The 19,181-nt window shown below is 46.6% G+C and overlaps 3 protein-coding genes across 3 annotated transcripts; 2 read left to right on the top strand and 1 right to left on the bottom strand.

Annotated features, from left to right (window-relative positions):
* Nucleotides 1–463: 463 nt before the first annotated feature.
* J4E84_009827 (uncharacterized protein) lies at nt 464–1,843 on the top strand (the record flags this gene model as incomplete). Its single annotated transcript, XM_049392387.1, has 3 exons — nt 464–541; nt 664–1,548; nt 1,601–1,843. 3 exons carry the CDS (start codon nt 464–466, stop codon nt 1,841–1,843), a joined length of 1,206 nt encoding a protein of 401 aa, XP_049239794.1.
* Nucleotides 1,844–4,735: 2,892 nt separating this feature from the next.
* NAR1 (Cytosolic Fe-S cluster assembly factor nar1) lies at nt 4,736–6,654 on the top strand (the record flags this gene model as incomplete). Its single annotated transcript, XM_049392386.1, has 2 exons — nt 4,736–4,840; nt 4,897–6,654. 2 exons carry the CDS (start codon nt 4,736–4,738, stop codon nt 6,652–6,654), a joined length of 1,863 nt encoding a protein of 620 aa, XP_049239793.1.
* Nucleotides 6,655–8,911: 2,257 nt separating this feature from the next.
* On the bottom strand, nt 8,912–11,337 carry J4E84_009825 (uncharacterized protein; the record flags this gene model as incomplete). The annotated part of the gene is made up of 3 exons (XM_049392385.1): nt 8,912–10,330; nt 10,381–11,130; nt 11,185–11,337. The coding sequence occupies 3 exons, from the start codon at nt 11,335–11,337 to the stop codon at nt 8,912–8,914; spliced, it is 2,322 nt and encodes a 773-aa protein (XP_049239792.1).
* Nucleotides 11,338–19,181: the final 7,844 nt, after the last annotated feature.

Here is a 19,181-nt window from a genome sequence, read left to right as displayed (position 1 = left end):
TTCGCTGTCATCATCATTGCTACCGCCCGCTGCCCACGCTGCCTCCTCTGCTCGCGACACTGGCAGACGGCCGACCTCATCATAAGCGCCGCCGCATAAGCTCCACCCGGCGACAGCCCTACCACGCTCGGGACGTAATCCACCACAGTATCCCCGCGCATTCACCCAAGACACGCCCATTCCTACATCGCAAACCTTAGCCGTCGGCCCGCCGCGCACCCACCGGCCTCACTGCCACGCTGAGCCCCGCGGGTTCGAGATACGAGGCGCCTACATCATCTCAACCCCACAATTGGCTGCCCGGAAGGCTACCTAGCTCCCAGCACGGCATAGCTGCCCGGCGCATCACTACCCTAGAGCCTCCAACGCGCGACGAGTGACGAGGGCACCGCATTCTGAAAGGCCACGGACACGCCCATGCAGCGCCCGCTGCCCTCCCAGGCCTGCGCTGCGAGAAACGAACATGTCGGCCTTCGTTCGCGTCTCAGGACCGCCAAACAGTAATTTCCTGGTTGGCTATCCGGGCATATCAGCAACACTAGTACGTGTCTCCAATCTGTTTCCGTTATGAGTGGGCGTCTTGCGCTCCATCCAGCCGCGTCGAGTCGCTGTATGACCGACTCCCCTTCGACAAGGGTACTGGCCATTGCTGACATGTCATAGCCTCGAATAGAAGGCAAAGTCGAGATACGGCCACTCATTGGAGTATCGGCGCCCGTCAATGTCTCCCTCGTCACCATCGCATTACACCGTCGCGAAACCATACACCCGTCCGCCGACTCGGTTACGAAGAAGCATCTGGCAGCCCCGCGCAAAGAGATTACCGACATCGTCGGTAAGGAAATGCTTCTATATCGATGTTCACCCGGAAGAGAGCATGAGAGTATACTATGTATGGACCTCCCGTTCGTCATCTTCATACCGTATGGAAGGGGCGGCGAGGAGGTAGCGAGGAGAGTCCCGCCCGCGAGTCTACAACTACCGAGTCGGACGGCTGAGACCTTTTACGAACTCGTCGTGACAGTACAGCAAGGGCCCCAGGAACAGAAAAAGTATCCCTTTGCCGTGCCGATACAACGATACGACACGCTTTCTACCTTTGGCATGTACAATCGACCCGAAAGCGCAGAACGAGTGACGGATCACCTCGTCACCCTTGGGATCAGCCTGCCGAGATGGAGTTATGGACCCATGGACCCAGTCTCAGTATACATCAAATTGAGTCCCAACCCCGACTGGCTGAGCAAGGCGAAGAAGGTCACAATCAACAAGATTACAGTCGGCATAGACGAAGAGATCATCTTCAACCACGAAGGAGATGAACCGACTCGTAAAGTCAAGACGCTGGCAAAAACGCAGCAACACGTCGGGGTGAGGATGCCCGAAGCGGGCTATTTCACGAACCTCGGGCTGGTCTTCCCCGCAAAAGATCTACGAGACAACGCAGGTGTTATCCCAAGAGGGCAGAAGGAGTTTCCCATGTACGCTGTTACTGGGTTTACGACGACTGGTACTCTATACAAGATTGAGTACTACCTCACAGTCAAGGTAGGCTGGACTGGGCGAATTGCAAGCTGAAAATTATGCTGACTGAACGCAGGCGCAAATGTCGTCAGCCCGAGACATTCTGCTCCGTCAGCCTATTGTGGTATGTCCTTTCGACCATGCAGGCTGTAAAGAGGAAATGGAGGCCATCGAGCAGGCAGCCAAGGACGCCGCACACGTCACACCTGACAACCCCATGTTACCCGCCAGTACCATTGTTCGATCCAACGACCCAGAAGGCTTGCGCGCACTCGGTATCGCAATCGTGGGAGGCGTACGGAAACCGCTGATTGAGTGAAGAGCTGGTCGCGCAAAAGCATTGAGGATTTTGAGGGATGCGATTTTGCCATGCGTAGGATACTTGTGTTCGATATTCCGCACGGTTTATCTCTGCGATTGGAGGGTCGAGACGGACTCGAGCGCCAACCGTTGTTGGATGAAGCCACCGGCAACCAGCCGACCCGACCAGGACAGACGATTTGCACCACTTTGCACGCAAAGCACTGGATCCCATGAAGGCGATAGCATATAACATAGGCGCAACACCGATCATGCTACCAGCGGAGCCCGGAGTCATGTCGAAGCTACCATCTACAGCACGCATTGGGTCTATTTGAACACAAAAGGCGCAAGGTCATTATACCCAGTGAGCTTGTGCATTGTTTATAGGGAGCATTATTTTGGCTTTTCATTGGCGTTACAAGGAAGGGCACGACGGGACGGCCGCCTGTTTGTTCATGATACCTTCGAGTCGTTCGTTCCTATTTTAATCACAAGGTTGGAGGGAGAAAGGAAGAACGCCTCGGCGGGTACCGGGAAGTTTTTGTCTCAGGGGAACGATTCGTGCATTGTTTCGAGAAGGAGGGCGAGGAGGAAGAGGTGATCTAAAGACCGAAAGAAAAGCCACAGTAGGTGGATCTCAATAGCTACGGCAGAGAAGTTGAAGAATAACCACTACTCATGACACTTCACCCACTCGTCCCTGCCTGGCTCGCATTCATGCCTATACACAAGCCCGACCTCCTATCCATACCCTCATTCTCCCCCATCAGGCCACTGATCCACCAAACCCTCCGCCCCAACCTCCCCTCCCGTCCTCCCAACCAACGCCCCCAAATTCATCCTAACACTATACCTCAGATACTTCGTCTCAACCCCCTTCGCAAACCCGCCTCCCAACCCCCCAATATCACTCTCCCCACCACTCGGATGATGATGTGCGAAAACAGGTGGTTGAGTCGTCAAACAAACCCTCTCATCCCCCTTCACACCCACACCGCCACCTCCCCTAGCACTGCCAGAAGCGTGCTGAGCCTGCCGCCCCATATCGGGATCGTTCCCAACACACCAACGCCCTAGCTCACTGTCGAAGATCCCGTTCCAACCTGCCACCCCGAATTGATGCAGTAAGCGCCGGGCGCCGCGTTGCGAGACGGCGTATCCGACTGTGCAGAGGGTGCCGCCGGTTGCGCGGTGGTAGATGCGTGTGTGTGGTGGGAAAGCCGTACCGAGAGCGTCTAGATCGCCTTGGAAAGGATGGGCTTTTAGGTGCTGGGGCGAGGGCACTGTGGCGTCTTTGGGATGCGTTAAGGTTATCCAGCGGTGGACTGCGTGGTCGTAGACTTGGGAGTGCTGGCCGGGGGCTGCACGAGGCATGCCGGTTCCGCAGTGCCCGAGCCAGAGTATGTCCCATTTTGTGGGGTCGCCGTAGGGTGATGGTGGTGATGAGGTGTGGGTAAGGTGGGATTGGCGTGGGAGGGATGATAGAGGGAGGGAGATGAGCTTTTTGGCGAGGTTGGTTGTGGAGATGATTTGGAAGGCAGTATAGGTTGTTTCGGTGTTTCGGTGGGCTTGTAGTTTAGATTGGGGGATGAACGTGTGGTTTGAGGATAGGAAGCGGGAGGCGAGGGCGAAGCGTTGCAGGTTTTGACGTATGCGGACGTCCCAATCTACGTCGTCTTCGAGGATGAGAGCTGTGGTTAGGTTTTGATCGACTATTCTGAATGGTGTTAGATCGGTGGCATCTCCTAGTCAAGGGTGGAGAGCGTGTACTGTCGTAGGGCATTCATATGTGTTCTCCAACTTCCTCGGATGCCGGCTGAAAGCTTTCTGTTCTCTTCTGGTAGAGGATATGCCTTGTTGTTGATACTCTCCCCTGTCACGCCTTCGACAAATTCGAGCTTGATGTTGGAAATTGCTGCTGCAAGACTCATTGCATCGCGACGATCGGTACGGGAGGGCAGGTTGAGGACCAAGATCTTCTCGAACTTGAGTTGTGTTAGTGTAGAATAGGATGTGAGGAGCTGACATGTTGTACCCCTAGCGTTGTGTTCAATATATCCCTCAAACTCTCGTCCTGTACATAAGCGAATGAATCCTCTGGTATCAGGGCTTCACTTGTCCCTATGTTGAACCACAACCACAAGGCACCGAAGAAGACACATGTCGTCAGCAGCCTAGGCGCTGACATCCACCCACTCCTTCTCCTTGCGACCTCAAACCTCGTGCCGCTTTTGGAAGACATCAGTCCCAAGGTATCAATGGAAATGCGTCGCATGCGGGCGGTACGCAGCAGCAGCACTGCAGAGATGTGAGGAAAGAAAACATGATGAGCAAGTCAGACTCCTGTGGCACGGCATGGTCAAGAGTAAAGCGAAATACTATATTCATGTTGGTCATTTCCAGGTTTGTTGCCTTCCGTCCGACCATTCGATGCGCGGCCTGCCAGGCTAAATCGATCTGCCGAACAGCATGCGGGGCGCATGCTGTATGCTGTATGCGCCTATACTCCGTGAGCAACTATATTGCGGCAGCTAATGTAGCCAAATGTGGACATGTATTCCTGTTGCACTCGATATTGGCATGTGTGAGCACGTGAGAAGTAACGGCGGGCACGCAGAAGATGTGGATACCCAGGTAGTGTGGCGGCAACTCGCCGCGGAGGTTTGTAATCCGAACATTTTGGAAATGCGAGCCTATCGATAGGCCGGCGCGTTGCGTGACTGCTTTCTCCGCGACATCGGGGCGGCGTAAGTTTTGGACTTTCTTAATTGTGTCGCGCTCTTCGTTCTTCCTCCACTCATTCTTCAACATTTTACCTGCATAGTCCGGTGTTTGCTGTCTCTGCGGTCGTTTTTACTCACATCGCAATACCGCTTGCCACCCCTCCCCCACTATAACACGGCGCAACATGAGCGCCATTCTTTCAGCAGACGACCTCAACGACTTCATATCGCCTGGTGTCGCGTGCATAAAACCTATAGAGACGCTCCCGGTACAACAGGCAGACAACACGGTATGTTGGGTTATCGCATTGCGGCATGCGCGGGCGCATTCTAACAAGGATGCTAGAATCCATACGAAGTCACGACCGAAGAGAAAGCCGCCGCCTCAGAACCGCCGCCGCCCGCTTCGATATCGCTTACCGATTGCCTCGCCTGTTCAGGATGTGTGACAAGTGCGGAAGCCGTATTGGTTTCGCTGCAATCGCATACCGAGGTCCTCACAACGCTTGATACCCATCCGTCGTTACGCGCACCGTGGCTAGCACACAATGGGACGAATGGACATACGAATGGGCATACGAGCAATGGGATAGAGGAAGACATGAACGGGCAAAATGCTGAAGGAAAGCTATTCGTCGCAAGCGTCTCACCACAGTCGCGCGCAAGTCTGGCAGCCGTCTTCAACATTTCCGAGGTAGAGGCTGGGAACATGATCGCACAGCTTCTTAGTGGTCCTTTAGGTCTGAGGTCTGGTGGCCATCAAGGAAGCGATTTCACGTGGATTATCGACACCAACGCGATGCGCGAAGCTTGTCTCGTTGCCGCAGCAGACGAGGTCACAAATGCACTCTCCCCCGAAGCATCTAAGATTACACCAAAGCCTGGATCTGAGGGCGCAATCGATACTACACCAAAAGCTCCTATACTCACATCTGCCTGCCCAGGATGGATATGCTACGCAGAAAAGACACATCCATACGTACTCCCGCATCTCTCGCGACTCAAGTCGCCGCAAGCTCTTACCGGCACTTTGATCAAGTCGGTTCTTAGCGAGCGTTATAACGTGCCGCCATCTCAGATATGGCACCTCGCCATCATGCCCTGCTTCGATAAGAAGCTCGAAGCTAGCCGTGGAGAGCTAACATCAGCTGCATGGCTACCTAGCTATGACCAGTCACAGGAAAAGATTCGCGACACCGACTGCGTAATCACAGCTCGCGAACTCTTACATCTCGCAGCGGCCCGTGGCATCAACTTCGCTTCCCTTCCTCGTACACCACTTCCATCTAGCGACCGAACGCCGTTCCCAGATCCAAAGCTAGATGCATTCCTATTCCCTCCTTCACGCCGGAAGAACCAAAGCGCAGCCGCCGGTCCATCTGGCGGATATCTACATCACATATTGCAAACCTACCAAGCTCAAAACCCGAGATCTTCAATATCAACAGTTCGAGGGCGTAATGCTGATGTAGTGGAATACTCGGTAGTTCGTGGCTCAGAAACGATCATCAGAGCAGCGCGATTCTACGGTTTCAGAAACATCCAGAACTTGGTACGGCGACTGAAGCCAGCAAAAGCCAGTAGATTACCGGGTGGCAAAACGGGTGTTAGCAGGAGACCAGGTGGTGCAGTTGCTGCTGCGGGTGAGGGTGTCAAGGACTATGCGTACGTGGAGGTCATGGCTTGTCCTGGCGGATGCACAAACGGCGGTGGTCAAGTCAAGGTTCAGGAAGTAGACGAAGTGCGCGTTTACGAAGGGATTCAAGAGGCGAATGAAGATGCACCCGCGCCCAAGCCAGGTCCAAAGGAGCAGAAAGAGTGGCTGGCAAAGGTGGACGAAGCCTACTTCTCGGGTGCAGACTCGGAAGACGAGAAGCCAGACGGGAAGATGAATGGAGACTCTTCCGACCAAGATATCGTTGATGGAATATCGAGGTCCCGCATGAAGCAGCTCATGGCACATTGGGCTGATATCACGGGCGTCGATCAGCAGAAGTTGATATACACTTCGTACATCAAGGTCGAAAGCGATGTCGGCAAGAAGAAGCCGAGTGACATGGAACGTGTTGCTGGGCTGGCTGTTACCGCCGGTGGCGGATGGTAAAGCTACGCTTACGAAAAGATGGAGGCATTAGATATAGGCAGGAGCATTGCATGGCGTTTCTTAGATATTGGGAATACAGTGACGGCTATGCGGCATCGTCTCTACAGAGACCTGGAAAGTCTATCCTAGAATTAATAGATTCAACCATTAATTGCAATCAACTCGATGTAGCACCACATGAAACAACGCAAGATCAGTTCACTCGATAAGTTCTTCCGTGTCGAACCAACACTATGACGCACCGTCGCGAGCTAGATAAACCATACTTACTTTTTCCGCACCCCAACATCCCCCCTTTAATGCGTACCAAACTCTGGCCCGCCCAAAAGCAAAACAGAGTTTCACATGAACATGCCAAATCGTCCTCGTGATCGCAATCGCAACCGCAATCTCAATCGCGACAACCGACGTCATTCGATCTCCTTTTCCGTAGTGGTTGTGGCTGGTGGCTGGATGCATATGTACACAGACCTGCATATGCGACGGGCCGTCCCCGCCGCACCGCACCGTGTTACCTTCCATCTCCGATTTGTTAAGACACCTCGGTTTGGACAGAGTAGATAGAGTGGTGGAAATGGGCTGGTGTGCTTTGAGTGTAGTAGCAAAAGAGGTGGTGATGTGTGCGTGTAGACGGAGATCACCAGGTTTATGGACTTGGTCGACCGTCAGCGTATGCCTGCCTCCCTCATTATAGTGAACGAAGATATCGCTGTACACTCCAGTACCATATATCCAGCTTTCTATCTAGGAAGACGCTGTGAAAACTAAGTAAGGAATGACTGCCATACACATGCACGCCGAAGATCACGAGTAGGACCGATGGAGATCTTTCGGAGGCGAGAGAAAGATCTGATTAGGGAAGATGCTTGTATGTCCTCGAAGACGTGGCTAGTGCACTTGGTCGTGAACGCAAGAAGGGTTCATGGCAGTGGCGGGAGTGATGCGCTGGCTAGTCGAGGTGTGGTCGAGTAGGCGAGTGACGCAGTGGCGTTGCGTGTCCTGTGGAGCGCATCACGCAATCGTCAAGGCTGGCCCGAGGCTGATAGATTGATTTCACAGGGTCAGGCATGGAGATGGAGATGGAGAGCGGAGACGTAGTGTGGTGTTTTTGCAGTCTGGTGCCGCGACGGAGGCAGGCAAGCGAGCAGCTTTCATTGATGGTAGGGAGATAGCTAACTAATAGTACATAGGAGATGCGCGTTCGGCACGGCCAGAATCGCTTTGTTGATGGTAGATAGAGAAAAAACAAGCCAGGTGGTATCGAACTCCTTCCCATGAGCCATGTGCGTGGGTAGACGCGAGGCAAGAAACGTACAATGACTAGCCATCCTGGGCTATATGTCCTATTACATATTACAACGGTTTGTGTGTGGACTTGCTAGAAAAGTCAAGATAGTGAGAGTACGCAAGGAGAATGCAGGTAGAAAACGGGACGCAAAGAGAGGAGTTGAAACAGGGCCAGTTGATCGCTCAAAAACTATTCTACCAACCTCCCATGTTGTTACCAAGTTTATCCCAAGAAAACATGGTTTGCCTCCCTTCCTTCACCCCAGCCTTCCCTTTTAACCAACAAGGATATATAGTAGAGGAGATAAAAGCTGACGGTATGATGTAGTCGCCAAATGCTCAAATTGGGGGGTATCCGCCGACGAAATGAAGCACATAAAGGAAAAAGCTCGGTCTAGTATAGTACGGGATAGCGCCAACAAGGCGCGCCAAAGAGAAGCTGAAACAGTAGCAAGGTGTACACTGGGTTTTCCCAAACACGGACAATCCCTGCAGTAACACCCAAGTAACTTGATGACAAGGTATCGACAATTTCCCACGAAATGAACAGACGACAATCTCGCGTCGATCCGCCACAAGTATGATGTATGATGCCGCCCGAGATGATGATTGAAAAAAGAAAATATGTGGTGGTGGTACAGAGCGAATGTGGAGGTGATATTGGAAAACGACAACGTTAACGTTGTGAGATGATAAACGATGGTGGTTGCGCAAAAGGACGATGATGTGTTATGACGCCAGTAACACCGTCCCAGGAAGTGCGCTTTGCTTTTGAGGGCTTTGCAGCGCGTCGCGTCTGTGTCTATCTTTCTGTAATCGTGCACCGTTCCAGACGGGAGAGCTCAATGTCGTACGGTCGTATAGGGAGCGACAAAGAGCGGGTGCGGTGACCCAAATTACAATTATATGGATGCAAGAGCATGCAACGAAGGCAAGGCGAAAAGAAGTATGGGTCCCGCGATGTTGGATATCATCGGTGTCGGGTCTGTGCTGCCATGAGGCTGGCAGCCACACTTGAAGCCCAGTCTGAGCCGTCATCGGGTGGTGTGGGCCACTTGGAAACAGGCTGCTCGTTCTTGCTCTGATGTTGAGAGATGTCCATGGGCTTGCTTGGTGTCATGTAGTCAGACTGTCCGAAACCCACGCTGTTACGGTTCGCTGATGGCGACGGTGTCAGGTAGGATGCCGCAGGACCACGTGGTCCTTGAGGTTTCGGGTTGTCCAGCTTCTTTGCAGCCTTTGTAGCGGATGCAAGAACTTCGCTAAGCAGTTCCTCTTCCTCGTTTGGCGTCTCGTACCTATTTGATGGGTTCGATTTGTTCTGCATCGCGCGTCGTGTCCTGCTGGAGATCGGTGCATTAGGTGCGTTCTCAGAGTTCCGGGGCTCGGGACCGTGGGGCACTGAGTGGTGGCGTTTGAGCATAGGGTTAGTTGCAACTCGCGAGCTCTTCGTCGAGGCTGTCTGTTGGGAGTGCGCTTCAACACTGTCCCTGACATGTTGCAGTGCCTTGTCTAGTTCAGAGAAGTCTGAAGTAGAACCGGACGCTGCGCCTTGTGACTGATCCATCACCAACGATTGCCTAGCGCTAGTAGCAGCCCATGGTGCACATCCAGCGTTGGCTTCGATATCGTCAGAGTTCGGCGACATGGGAGTCTGGTAACGCCCAGAGAGGCGTCGAGCACGCTTCCGCAGGTGTGAGAAGAAACCTTCCTTCTGTCCGTTTGAGGGTGAAGTGACTTCTGATTGACCGTTCAATGCTCTTTCGGCTTCTTGTCGATGCACGTCTGCGTAGTGGTTGCCATGTGATGCGTGAGAGAGTTGTCGTCCAATCTTGCCGGCAGCTTGCTCTCCATTGGTAGCACGTACATTGGCTTGCGCAGTGACTTCCGCCGATAATGGTGAGATCGGCTTGATGGAGGGTAGAATGGGTATGGGAGCTCCGTTGTTCGAAGTCCCATTCGTCCACGTAGCTCGCTTAGTAGCAGCAGGACGCTGCTTGGTCGACCCACTCACATCGCCAGAGTTGGCCTGGGCTGGAGACGGTCGAGGTGACAACGGCTGCTGTGTGGTGTGTTGCGGGACTGCTGGTGCGCTCTCACGTGCGACCAATGATCGACGGAGCCATGATGAGGTCTTCGATGTGAGCTTGGGCGATGCGTCTGGGGAGTTGTTGCCGGAGAGTTCGCATCCTTTGCGACCCAATAACCTAGAAGATGAGGACTTCAGTCGTAGAGGGTCTACGGCGTCTTGGAAGTACTCGTGGTCCAGTGCTTGTCGGGAAGTAGGCCTGGCACGGGGGTCCCAAAGCAGGCACCATGTGACGAACTGTGCCAAACTGGCAGGCCATTGTGGTGATGGCAGGATGGTGTCTATCGAGTGAGGGGCCATCTAGATGACCGTTAGCTGGAGATTAAGATCGTAGTTTCCGTGTGGCTTACCTTGGGGAATGAGAAGCCCAGCTTCTGTGCTAACCGGACACCGTCTTTCCACTCACCACCACCGACGCGTTGGCCGTGCTTGTTGACCCAACCTCCTGGGCTGCCCATGATTTCGCACACCCTCCAGACCTGGTCAACCTCGTTTCCACCAGGGAAGAGGGGCTTTAAGGTTGCGATCTCGACAGCCATGGCACCAACTGCCCAAATGTCGACTGGCGCTGAGTATTGACCGGCACGTAGGAGCACTTCCGGGGCGCGGTACCATCGGGTCGAGACGTACGTGGTGTAGGGGAGCTTGGAGTGAGTCTCTCTGGCAAGACCAAAGTCGGCAATCTTGATTGTGTAGGCTGGGGGTGTCGAAGGAGGGGTCATCATTGCTGAGTAGCGGCGGAAAGGATGCGATGTGTCGTTCTGTTGCGATGTCGAGACGAGGATGTTCTCTGGCTTGATGTCGCGGTGGAAGAACTCGCGGTCGTGGATGTGCTCCAGTCCGGACATTATCTGGAAGAGGATGCTCTTTACACTGTGCGCGTCCATTGGCTTGTGGTCCCGGGCCTTCATGAGTTGGTACAGGTTGCCGTCCATGAACTCCATGGCAATGTGAAGCCTTCGGCTGTAGGGGTCCAGGAAGATGTCCAGAGCCGGTACCAGATGAGGATGCGGTGGTAGCGACCGTAGGAAGATGACCTCTCGCAGCTCAAGGCAGCTCGAGAATGAGTCAAATGTCTTCTTCATGGTCTTGATCGCGACCTATGACGCGTCAGTTGACTCGATATCTTAGCTCCTGTGGAACGTTGTACTTACCAGAGTACCACGACGAGCGATGTGAGATCCCGCAGTTCGAACGCGTGCGAGCGCGACGCTGCCGAAGCTGCCGTCGCCAATCTCCTTCATCACCTCATACCTCTCCTCAAGAGAGGCCCAGCCATGTGGCTGTGCTTGTGATTCTGGATGCATATTGATGTGAATGTACCCTTTTGAGTTGAAGATCTGTTATAGCAGATGCTCCCAATGGGAAGGACTGTGGAGGTTAGAGGAGGCGTGATGATGGGGCAGTGATGAGGCTTACCAATGATGAAGTCCTTGGGCGATGATGCTCGATTCTCGAGGGTCCTTTAGTTCATCTCATGTGAAGATTCGCGTTGCAGAAGGTGGTAGTGGTAGGTAGACGTCAGGGGAGGTGTGGTTGAGAGCGGAGGGGGAGGGGGAGTTCAGTGCGTATCGAGGGTTTGAGATGCGATAGGAGCGTGTAGTAAGGGTCCAGGTTGATGCAGGTGCGGGAATGTCGAGAAAATGAGAGACGACGGTTGGGAGGGCGTGTGGAGTCAAGCCCAGGACCACGGTAGACGGGTAGTATTCCGCAGGTTAGGATGTTCTAGTGAGGTTGAAAGAGGAATGACTCTGTGACCATAGCGCAGGTGGCTTAATGATCGGGCTGGGAGATTTGAGCGTGCCTGTGCGCTCGGGGGAGTAGGGATGTGGACTTCCGAATTGTGCGAGAAGATGGTGAGAGCTGGCCAGGTCCAGTGATGCGGCTTGGTGAGTAGAAGACGGAGCGATCTAGCGGGAGCGAGATGTGATGGAGGTCAGAGCCACACGAACGAAAACACGCCGGCTTTAGGAGGGTGCTGTGATTGATGGACGGCGCGTGTAATGAGAGACAGCAAGGGGTGCGGTACTGGGTCTTTGCACGAGTCGGCGGGCTAGCCCAAGAGATTAGAGTGGAAGCGGCGCTCGGGGAGCGTTGTGAGTCGTAACAATGAAGATCGGGCGGCCCAGACGGGACAAGCGCGGACAGAGGGCCAGCAGTCGGCCTGTTGCTATGGTGAGAGCGGTCGCTGCTGCGTGCGTTGGCAGCGAGGCGGGTGCTGGGCGGAGAGAGGCAAAGACGGCTTAGTTAGCAGCGGATGGGCGAAACACGATGCGCAGCGACAAGACGTGGTGGGGGAGGCGAGAGCAGGTGCAGAGCGGTCAGCGCAGGAAGCATGGCGACGCGATTGTTTTTGGGGGAGATGCGAGTGTGGCGCTGGGGGGTGGAGTGAATAGGCGCGAAATGAGCACCGGGGGCTGACAGTCAAGGCTCGGGGCGAGTGGTGAAGGACGGCGCGAAGGTGGTTCCAAGCTTAGCAGGAAGGAGCGTTCGGCTGCCCGGAGCGGTTAGCGCCCAACTGTCGGGCAGCCCATGGCACGAATTTGTTGCAAGATGTTTTTTGTCCACGCCCTTCATTGGGCCCCCTGCGCTGACTTTTGCTGCCATTCTGCCTTTATGCCCCCCACGTGACGTGACGTGCAGACGAGAGCCATTTTGGTCCTGCGCGCATACATGTGCATTAGCCATGCACGCGTCTTATGTACGGCCACGACTAATTCACCGCGCGAGACATAGCCTCACGTCTGTACAGCGCACACGCGCCCCTCACCGCAAAGCCACCCTCAAAATACACGCGCTCAAGTAGCAGCGCTCTGCCTGCCCTCGCGCCGCCTGCCTTGCGCTGCTGCCCCCTGGGTGCCGGCAGCCCTCCTGCAACCAGCCCTCGATCTCAAGGGAGCGTCAGGAACGTCACAGGCACAAGCAAGCATCAAGCTGTCATTTCGCTGCGGCCCACGTTTCCACCCCTTTCATCCTCGCTCCGGCGCCGGTTCCTGATTTGTGGCAGGTTCCTGGATGGCCGTCATGCAGCCTTATTCCATTGGCCGTCAGGGGCTTAGCGCGTGCCGCCATTGGCAGAGTCCGCCGTGGGCACCCGTCAACGTGGTTTCGCTGTCGAGGCGTGCCTCTAGCCTCCCGCGGCACCACGGAACAACGACGGCGAGATAGACCGTCAGGCTCATCCCCTGCTCGAGTCAGTAGCGTAGTGAAAGGACCGTCCTTGATGCGCTCGCGATTTGCTCCTCCACAGCGATGGACGCGGCTGCCAAACATGGAAACAGAGACAGGATTTTGAGCGGCTGCGTCACATGGCATCATCGATAAAGTATGATCTTAAGCGTCTTTAAGAACAATACAGCCTAATGTTACACTACAGAAGACGTTATAGTACATGCCTATAAGCTTATTAATTACTAGTCTACTAATTATATCTTTTTTACTTACTTAAAACTAAAACTAAAATACGTTTTACTTATTTTTATACTCTTTTCTAAAAATTATTTATAAGTATCTTAATAGCCTCTTTATTATTAGTAGTAGTATTATTAGTAAAAAATTTATTATAAAGTTATTTAAGAGCTTTTAGCTTTATAAGTATAAAGCGCTTAATAATATTATTAGTATTATTAGAGATATAAATAGCTATAACTTTATATATAGTAATTACTTATAGCTTAGTAGTACGCTTTTAGCTAATAGTAAATTTATACTTAGTGTAGTAGAGAGATTAGTAGTATCTCTATTAAAATAGGTGCTTAATATAGTTAATTATATTATATGTATATATCTAGTTATTGTTCTTGTCTAAACGCTGTTTAGACCTAGCTTTCTCTAGCACACTAACTCTTAAGTCTAATAGCTATTTAGCCTATTATTATATTACTAGTTTTACTACTATATCTTTTCTATACTTAAGAAGAAGGTCTTCTCTTCTTCTTAAGTATAAAAGAGAGAATAGCTCTTAAATATCTTCTTTTACCTATTATATTACTAAATTCTATCTACTTAATCTAAATATACTATGCGCTAAACTTCTACCTAGAAATCTAAATGCAAAATCTCTTTAGGCTATTTCTATTCTAGTACATCTCTCTCTATTACTCTTCTTATTTTAATTTAATCTCTTCTACTAGCCTATAGCCTCTTCTTCTATTTCTCTAGTATACTCTAAACCTTATCTTAATTACTTTTAATATTAGTAGCTAATAATCTCTTAGGCTTAAACTATGTCTTTCTTAGGTTTAATCTTTACTTTTCTATAGCGCCTACCTATCTAGCGCTTAACTCTCTATAATATTAGCCTTTTCTCTAATAGATATTCTATTATCTCTAGTACATTACTAGTATATTTATAGAGATATTCTAGAAAGTTTATACGTACTACACTACTATTAAAACCTATGCGCTAGTTACTCTACTTTTTTACCTAAAAGCTCTTTAGCGCTTAGTAACTAGGCTATTAAAATAATAATATTACAACTTTTCTTCTTACGTATAGTAATTACTACTCTTAACTCTATCTTTGCGCGCGTAGCTTTTTGCTATTTTCTCTCTATCTTCTTTTCTTCTTCTACTTTACTCTACTTTAACCTTCTTTCTCTACTATAGCTTTACTTAAGCGCTCTAAAGGTAAGTTAGCTACTATAGATACTATACTAGTTACTATATCTACTTTCTATACTTAAGAGCTTACTACTAAGCTAGCTATTATATCTAAGGCTAATAATAGCTCTACTGCCTCTACTACTATACTTACTCTTAAGCTTACTATAGCTAAGTAAGCTGCTGCTATTACTACGCACGCGCTTATACTTTCTAAGCTAACTTCTACTAATAAGATAACTATTAAGTCTAAGGCTATAAATAATTCTACTACTATTACTACTTAGCTTATAACTAAGAGTGCTAGTAATAATACTACGCTATTATTCTAACTTTCGCGTACGTCTAAACAGCTATTAGCTAAACCTACTCTACCTACTCTATCTAAGACTACGCTCTTAATTAAAACTAAGACTAGCGCTAGCGTTAGCTAAACTAATACTATTATAACTAACACGCCTAATACTACTCTACTACTTTTCTCTATTTATAATGTTAACTCTACTAGCTATTCTTAGCCTAAGTTAGCTCTTAAGTCTCTAATAAAAGCCTCTTAGACGCCTACATCTTACTTTTCTAAAAAGTAAAAGAACTAGAGTAAGTCTCTACGCCTTTCTATCTTTACTCTAACTAAGACTATTAAAGAAAGTAGGCGTAGTATACGTATAGCAAAGTTATATAAGTACAAAACTTCTAACTCTAGTTATAACTAGTATATTACCTAGCGTAAGTCTTTTCTCTTCTCTAAAGCCTTTTAACTAAATATTATTCTAATATCTTCTACTTTATTAGTAACTAACTAGAGAGCTTATATTATTACTCTTAGCTTTACTATAGATATGTAGAATTACTTACATACCTTACAAAGCGTAGAACGCATACTTAGGCCTTCTTTATCTATTCTAGCTACTAATTAGAAAAGCTATTAGTCTAATATATAGGTTAACGCTTATAGTAACTTCTACTTAGCTAATCTAGAGATAACTATTAGTAAATTCTTTTAGTTAGATAATAAGTCTACGCGCTAGCTATTTAACTCTAATATAAAGGCGCTTATACTATTTTATTACTTTAGCGCTAAGTTAGTTAGTATAATTAATTCTTTAGTTAAGAATTCTTCTATTAAGATTATTATCTATAGTTAGTATACGTTATTAAATTATAGAAAGATGTTTAGCTAGTATATCTAGGTCTATATTAATAGCTAGCTAATAAAGAGTAGAGTTTACACTAATTACTTAAAGTATAGTAATTATTAGGTCTACTCTTTTTGTAGTAAGTTGCTAACTATTCTTTAGATACTTACTTTCTTATTTCTAGTATCTTTACTAATATATTCTTTTAGAGACCTAAGTAGTAAGGCGTAGTCTTAAGTCTACTATAGCTGCTAAGTCTATAGTTATCTTTAATATAATTACTAGTCCCTCTAAGAGTGTCTTTACTTATCTTAAAGCTAGTAAGAAGCTAACTACTATATCTAAAAAGAGTAATAAGGCCTTATTTGCCTAGGCTAGTAATAGTATAGCTACTTAGTATAGATACTATTTAAGTAATGTTAACGCTAGTTGTAACTTAGCTTTCTAACTAAGCCTAAAGAATCTTAGCTATAATTTACCTAAAGAGGCTTCTAATACTAAGGCTACTTCTACTTCTACTAGCGCGTCTTATGTTTAGTTATTATTACTGCGCTTAAAGATTCTTAGTAAGAGTAATAATAAGTCTAGATTAACTATCTCTAAGAGTTAGAGCTAACCTAAGAAGTCTAATCTATCTACTAGCTAGTCTACTCTAGACGCTGCGCTTTCTATTAAGCCTAATAGTAGTTTAGCTACTAGTGTTCTTAAGCCTATTACGCTAACTAGAAAACCTTATTATTGCGCTTTCTGTGCTGCTTCTTTTTCTATCTAGATTCTAGGTAGAGATTATAGTTAACCTTGTAAGTAGCCTAAGCCTAAGAAGGCTGTTACTAATAAGGCTAATACTATTAGTAATAATATTATTAAGTCTAAGGCTTCTGCTATTGCTACTTCTATTACTACTTCTACTAGAACTACTAAGCCTATTTCTTCTTTAACTTCTACTAATTCTATAACTTCTAGCTCTACTAGCTCTTCTATGCGTAGGTAGTTCTCTAGTTTCTTTTCTCTCTAATTAACTCTTAGGTCTATCTATTCTACTCTATAGTTATAGTAAATAAAATTATAATATACTTCTAAGTCTTCTCTTATTACTTTATATTCTTACGCCTATAATATTATAATAGCTAAATCTATATTACTTCTCTTCTACACTTAAAAGAAAGAAGGTCTCTTCTTCTTTAGCTTTAGGTTCTAAATATTATTTAGATATAATCTTTCTATTATAATATTCTTAGGTTTCTAGTAGTTATTATAATAATACTAGATTCTAAGCTATAATTAAGAAGTACTAATAGAAATAGTCTTAGCAGCCTTTATAATTATGTAGAAGATTTTCTAATATCTTTCTAAATTAAAGTAATTCTTCTATAAAGTTAAGATCTATTTCTAAGGTTCTTAAAGCTGTTCTCTAGCCTATCTAAGAGCCTTTCTTTATTAGTAGATACTAATCTAAGTACTTACTTAAGATGTTTAGTTAGAGTTTTACTATAGCTTTAGCTAAGCAGCCTTTAGTTAAAATTCTAACTACTCTAAATACATTATATTCTATATTATAGTATTATAATATTCTTCTTACATTACTAATACATTCTAAGAGTATTATTATATACTAGCTAGCTTTAAAATTCTAGTATTGTAATCTAGTATTATATAGTAGTTCTTATAAGAAAAGTAAGTCTATTGCTATAGGCTTAATAGCTCTTTAGGTAGTAAATATATTAAGCAAATTCTTCTATAATATCTTTATTACTACTTTCTACTCTTTCTACGCTTTAACTACCTTATACTTTTCTACGCACTCTTCTACCTCTTCTTACTCTTTACTTTACTACTACTACTATTATTCTACGCGTATTCTTACTATAGCTTTTAGCTCTATTAACACTACGCCTAAAAGTAAAACTATTAAGCAGCCTCTTATTAAGAGCGCGTCTATTATCTTCTCTAACTTTAATAACGCCTACTCTACTACTCTATAAGCTCTTCTACGCGCTACGCCTAAGTAAGCGTCTACTATTACTGCGCTAGAGGCTACTACTACTAAGCTAACTTCTGCTAATAAGATAACTACTATACCTAATACTAAAAACTATTTAGCTACTATTGCTACTTAGCTTATACCTGTAAGTGCTAATAAGTTTAATAAGCTAGATACGCAGCCTTTTAATAACTTTAACTTCTCTACTTTAGATAATAAGAGATCTCTTCTTAGCCTTTAAAAGTAGATTAATATTAAGACATTCTTAGGTATTATATAAATAGATATTAACTTTAATTACGCGCTAAGCGCCTCTTAGGCGCTTTAGAGTGTTATAAGTAAGAACACTTTACACTTTACTATGCTGCCTAACTACTATAAAACTCTATCTAATATTAAGAAATTTAGCTCTTCTATTAAGAGCTCTAGCCTATCTAAGTCTAAAGTTCTTTCTAAGTTACCTGCAAAAAAGCGTCTAGTGCCTAGAGCTCTTAGTAATTAGGTAGCAGAGTTATATAAGCTACTAAAGCGTATTTCTGCCTCTAATACTATTATTAGCTAGAGTAAGTCTACTATCTTTCTTTCTTGCTTTCTAAAAGACATTCTGCTAATATTATATTTCTTTATAGTAATATATATATTACGCGTAGACTTTACTATTAACTAGGTTAAAGACCTCTATAGATATATTATTAACCTTAACACTTTAGAGACTCTAGCTAGACTAGTTCTTATAGCGGCCTACTTTCTAACTTAGAGTAAAGAATCTTAGATTAAGCGTAAAATTAATTTAGCGCCTCTAAATATGTCTAAAAACTATTTATTCTTCTATAAGTTCTTCTCTCTTAGTATAAACTATAAGTAAATTATCTTTAAGCCTCTTATTACTATACTTATATACTATTATCTTATTAGCGTAATTAAGTATAAGTTAGCTTTAGGTAAGAATAAAGAGCTTAGTAGATATAATAAAATATATAGCTATTACAAACATAGTTTAAAGCTTCTATTTAAGTTATATTACTTAGTTATATTAAACAGCTTTCTAATACTATAGAGAACTTACACTAATTACTACGCAAAGAGCGCAGAACTCTAGTGCTCTTTTACTTATAAGTTTCTAACTACCTCTTAAATATCTACTTTCTTAGTATTAGTATAATAGCTAACTTATTCTTAGGTTAGCCTAACTTCTCTAGTAAAAAGGTTATATTTACTAAGCTAGTAGATCTTAATAAGCCTTTTATAGCATTCTGCTTTCTTTATTAATTATTCTAGCCTTTCTTCTCTCTTAATAGCTCTAACAGCCTAAGCGTACTTTAGTTATATAAGAAGAGTTCTATAGTTTAGGCTCTACGTGCTTCTAAGAAGCTAGTTAGTAATAGTAACTATAATTCTACTAAGAAGTTCTAGAACTTAGATATTAGTAACT

Source organism: Alternaria hordeiaustralica (genome assembly GCF_023758085.1).
Source record: "Alternaria hordeiaustralica strain BMP 2776 chromosome Unknown scaffold_33, whole genome shotgun sequence".
In the NCBI taxonomy this organism is placed as follows: domain Eukaryota; kingdom Fungi; phylum Ascomycota; class Dothideomycetes; order Pleosporales; family Pleosporaceae; genus Alternaria; species Alternaria hordeiaustralica.
Note: the sequence above shows the minus strand (reverse complement) of the source record. Positions and strands in the feature narration are given on the sequence as shown.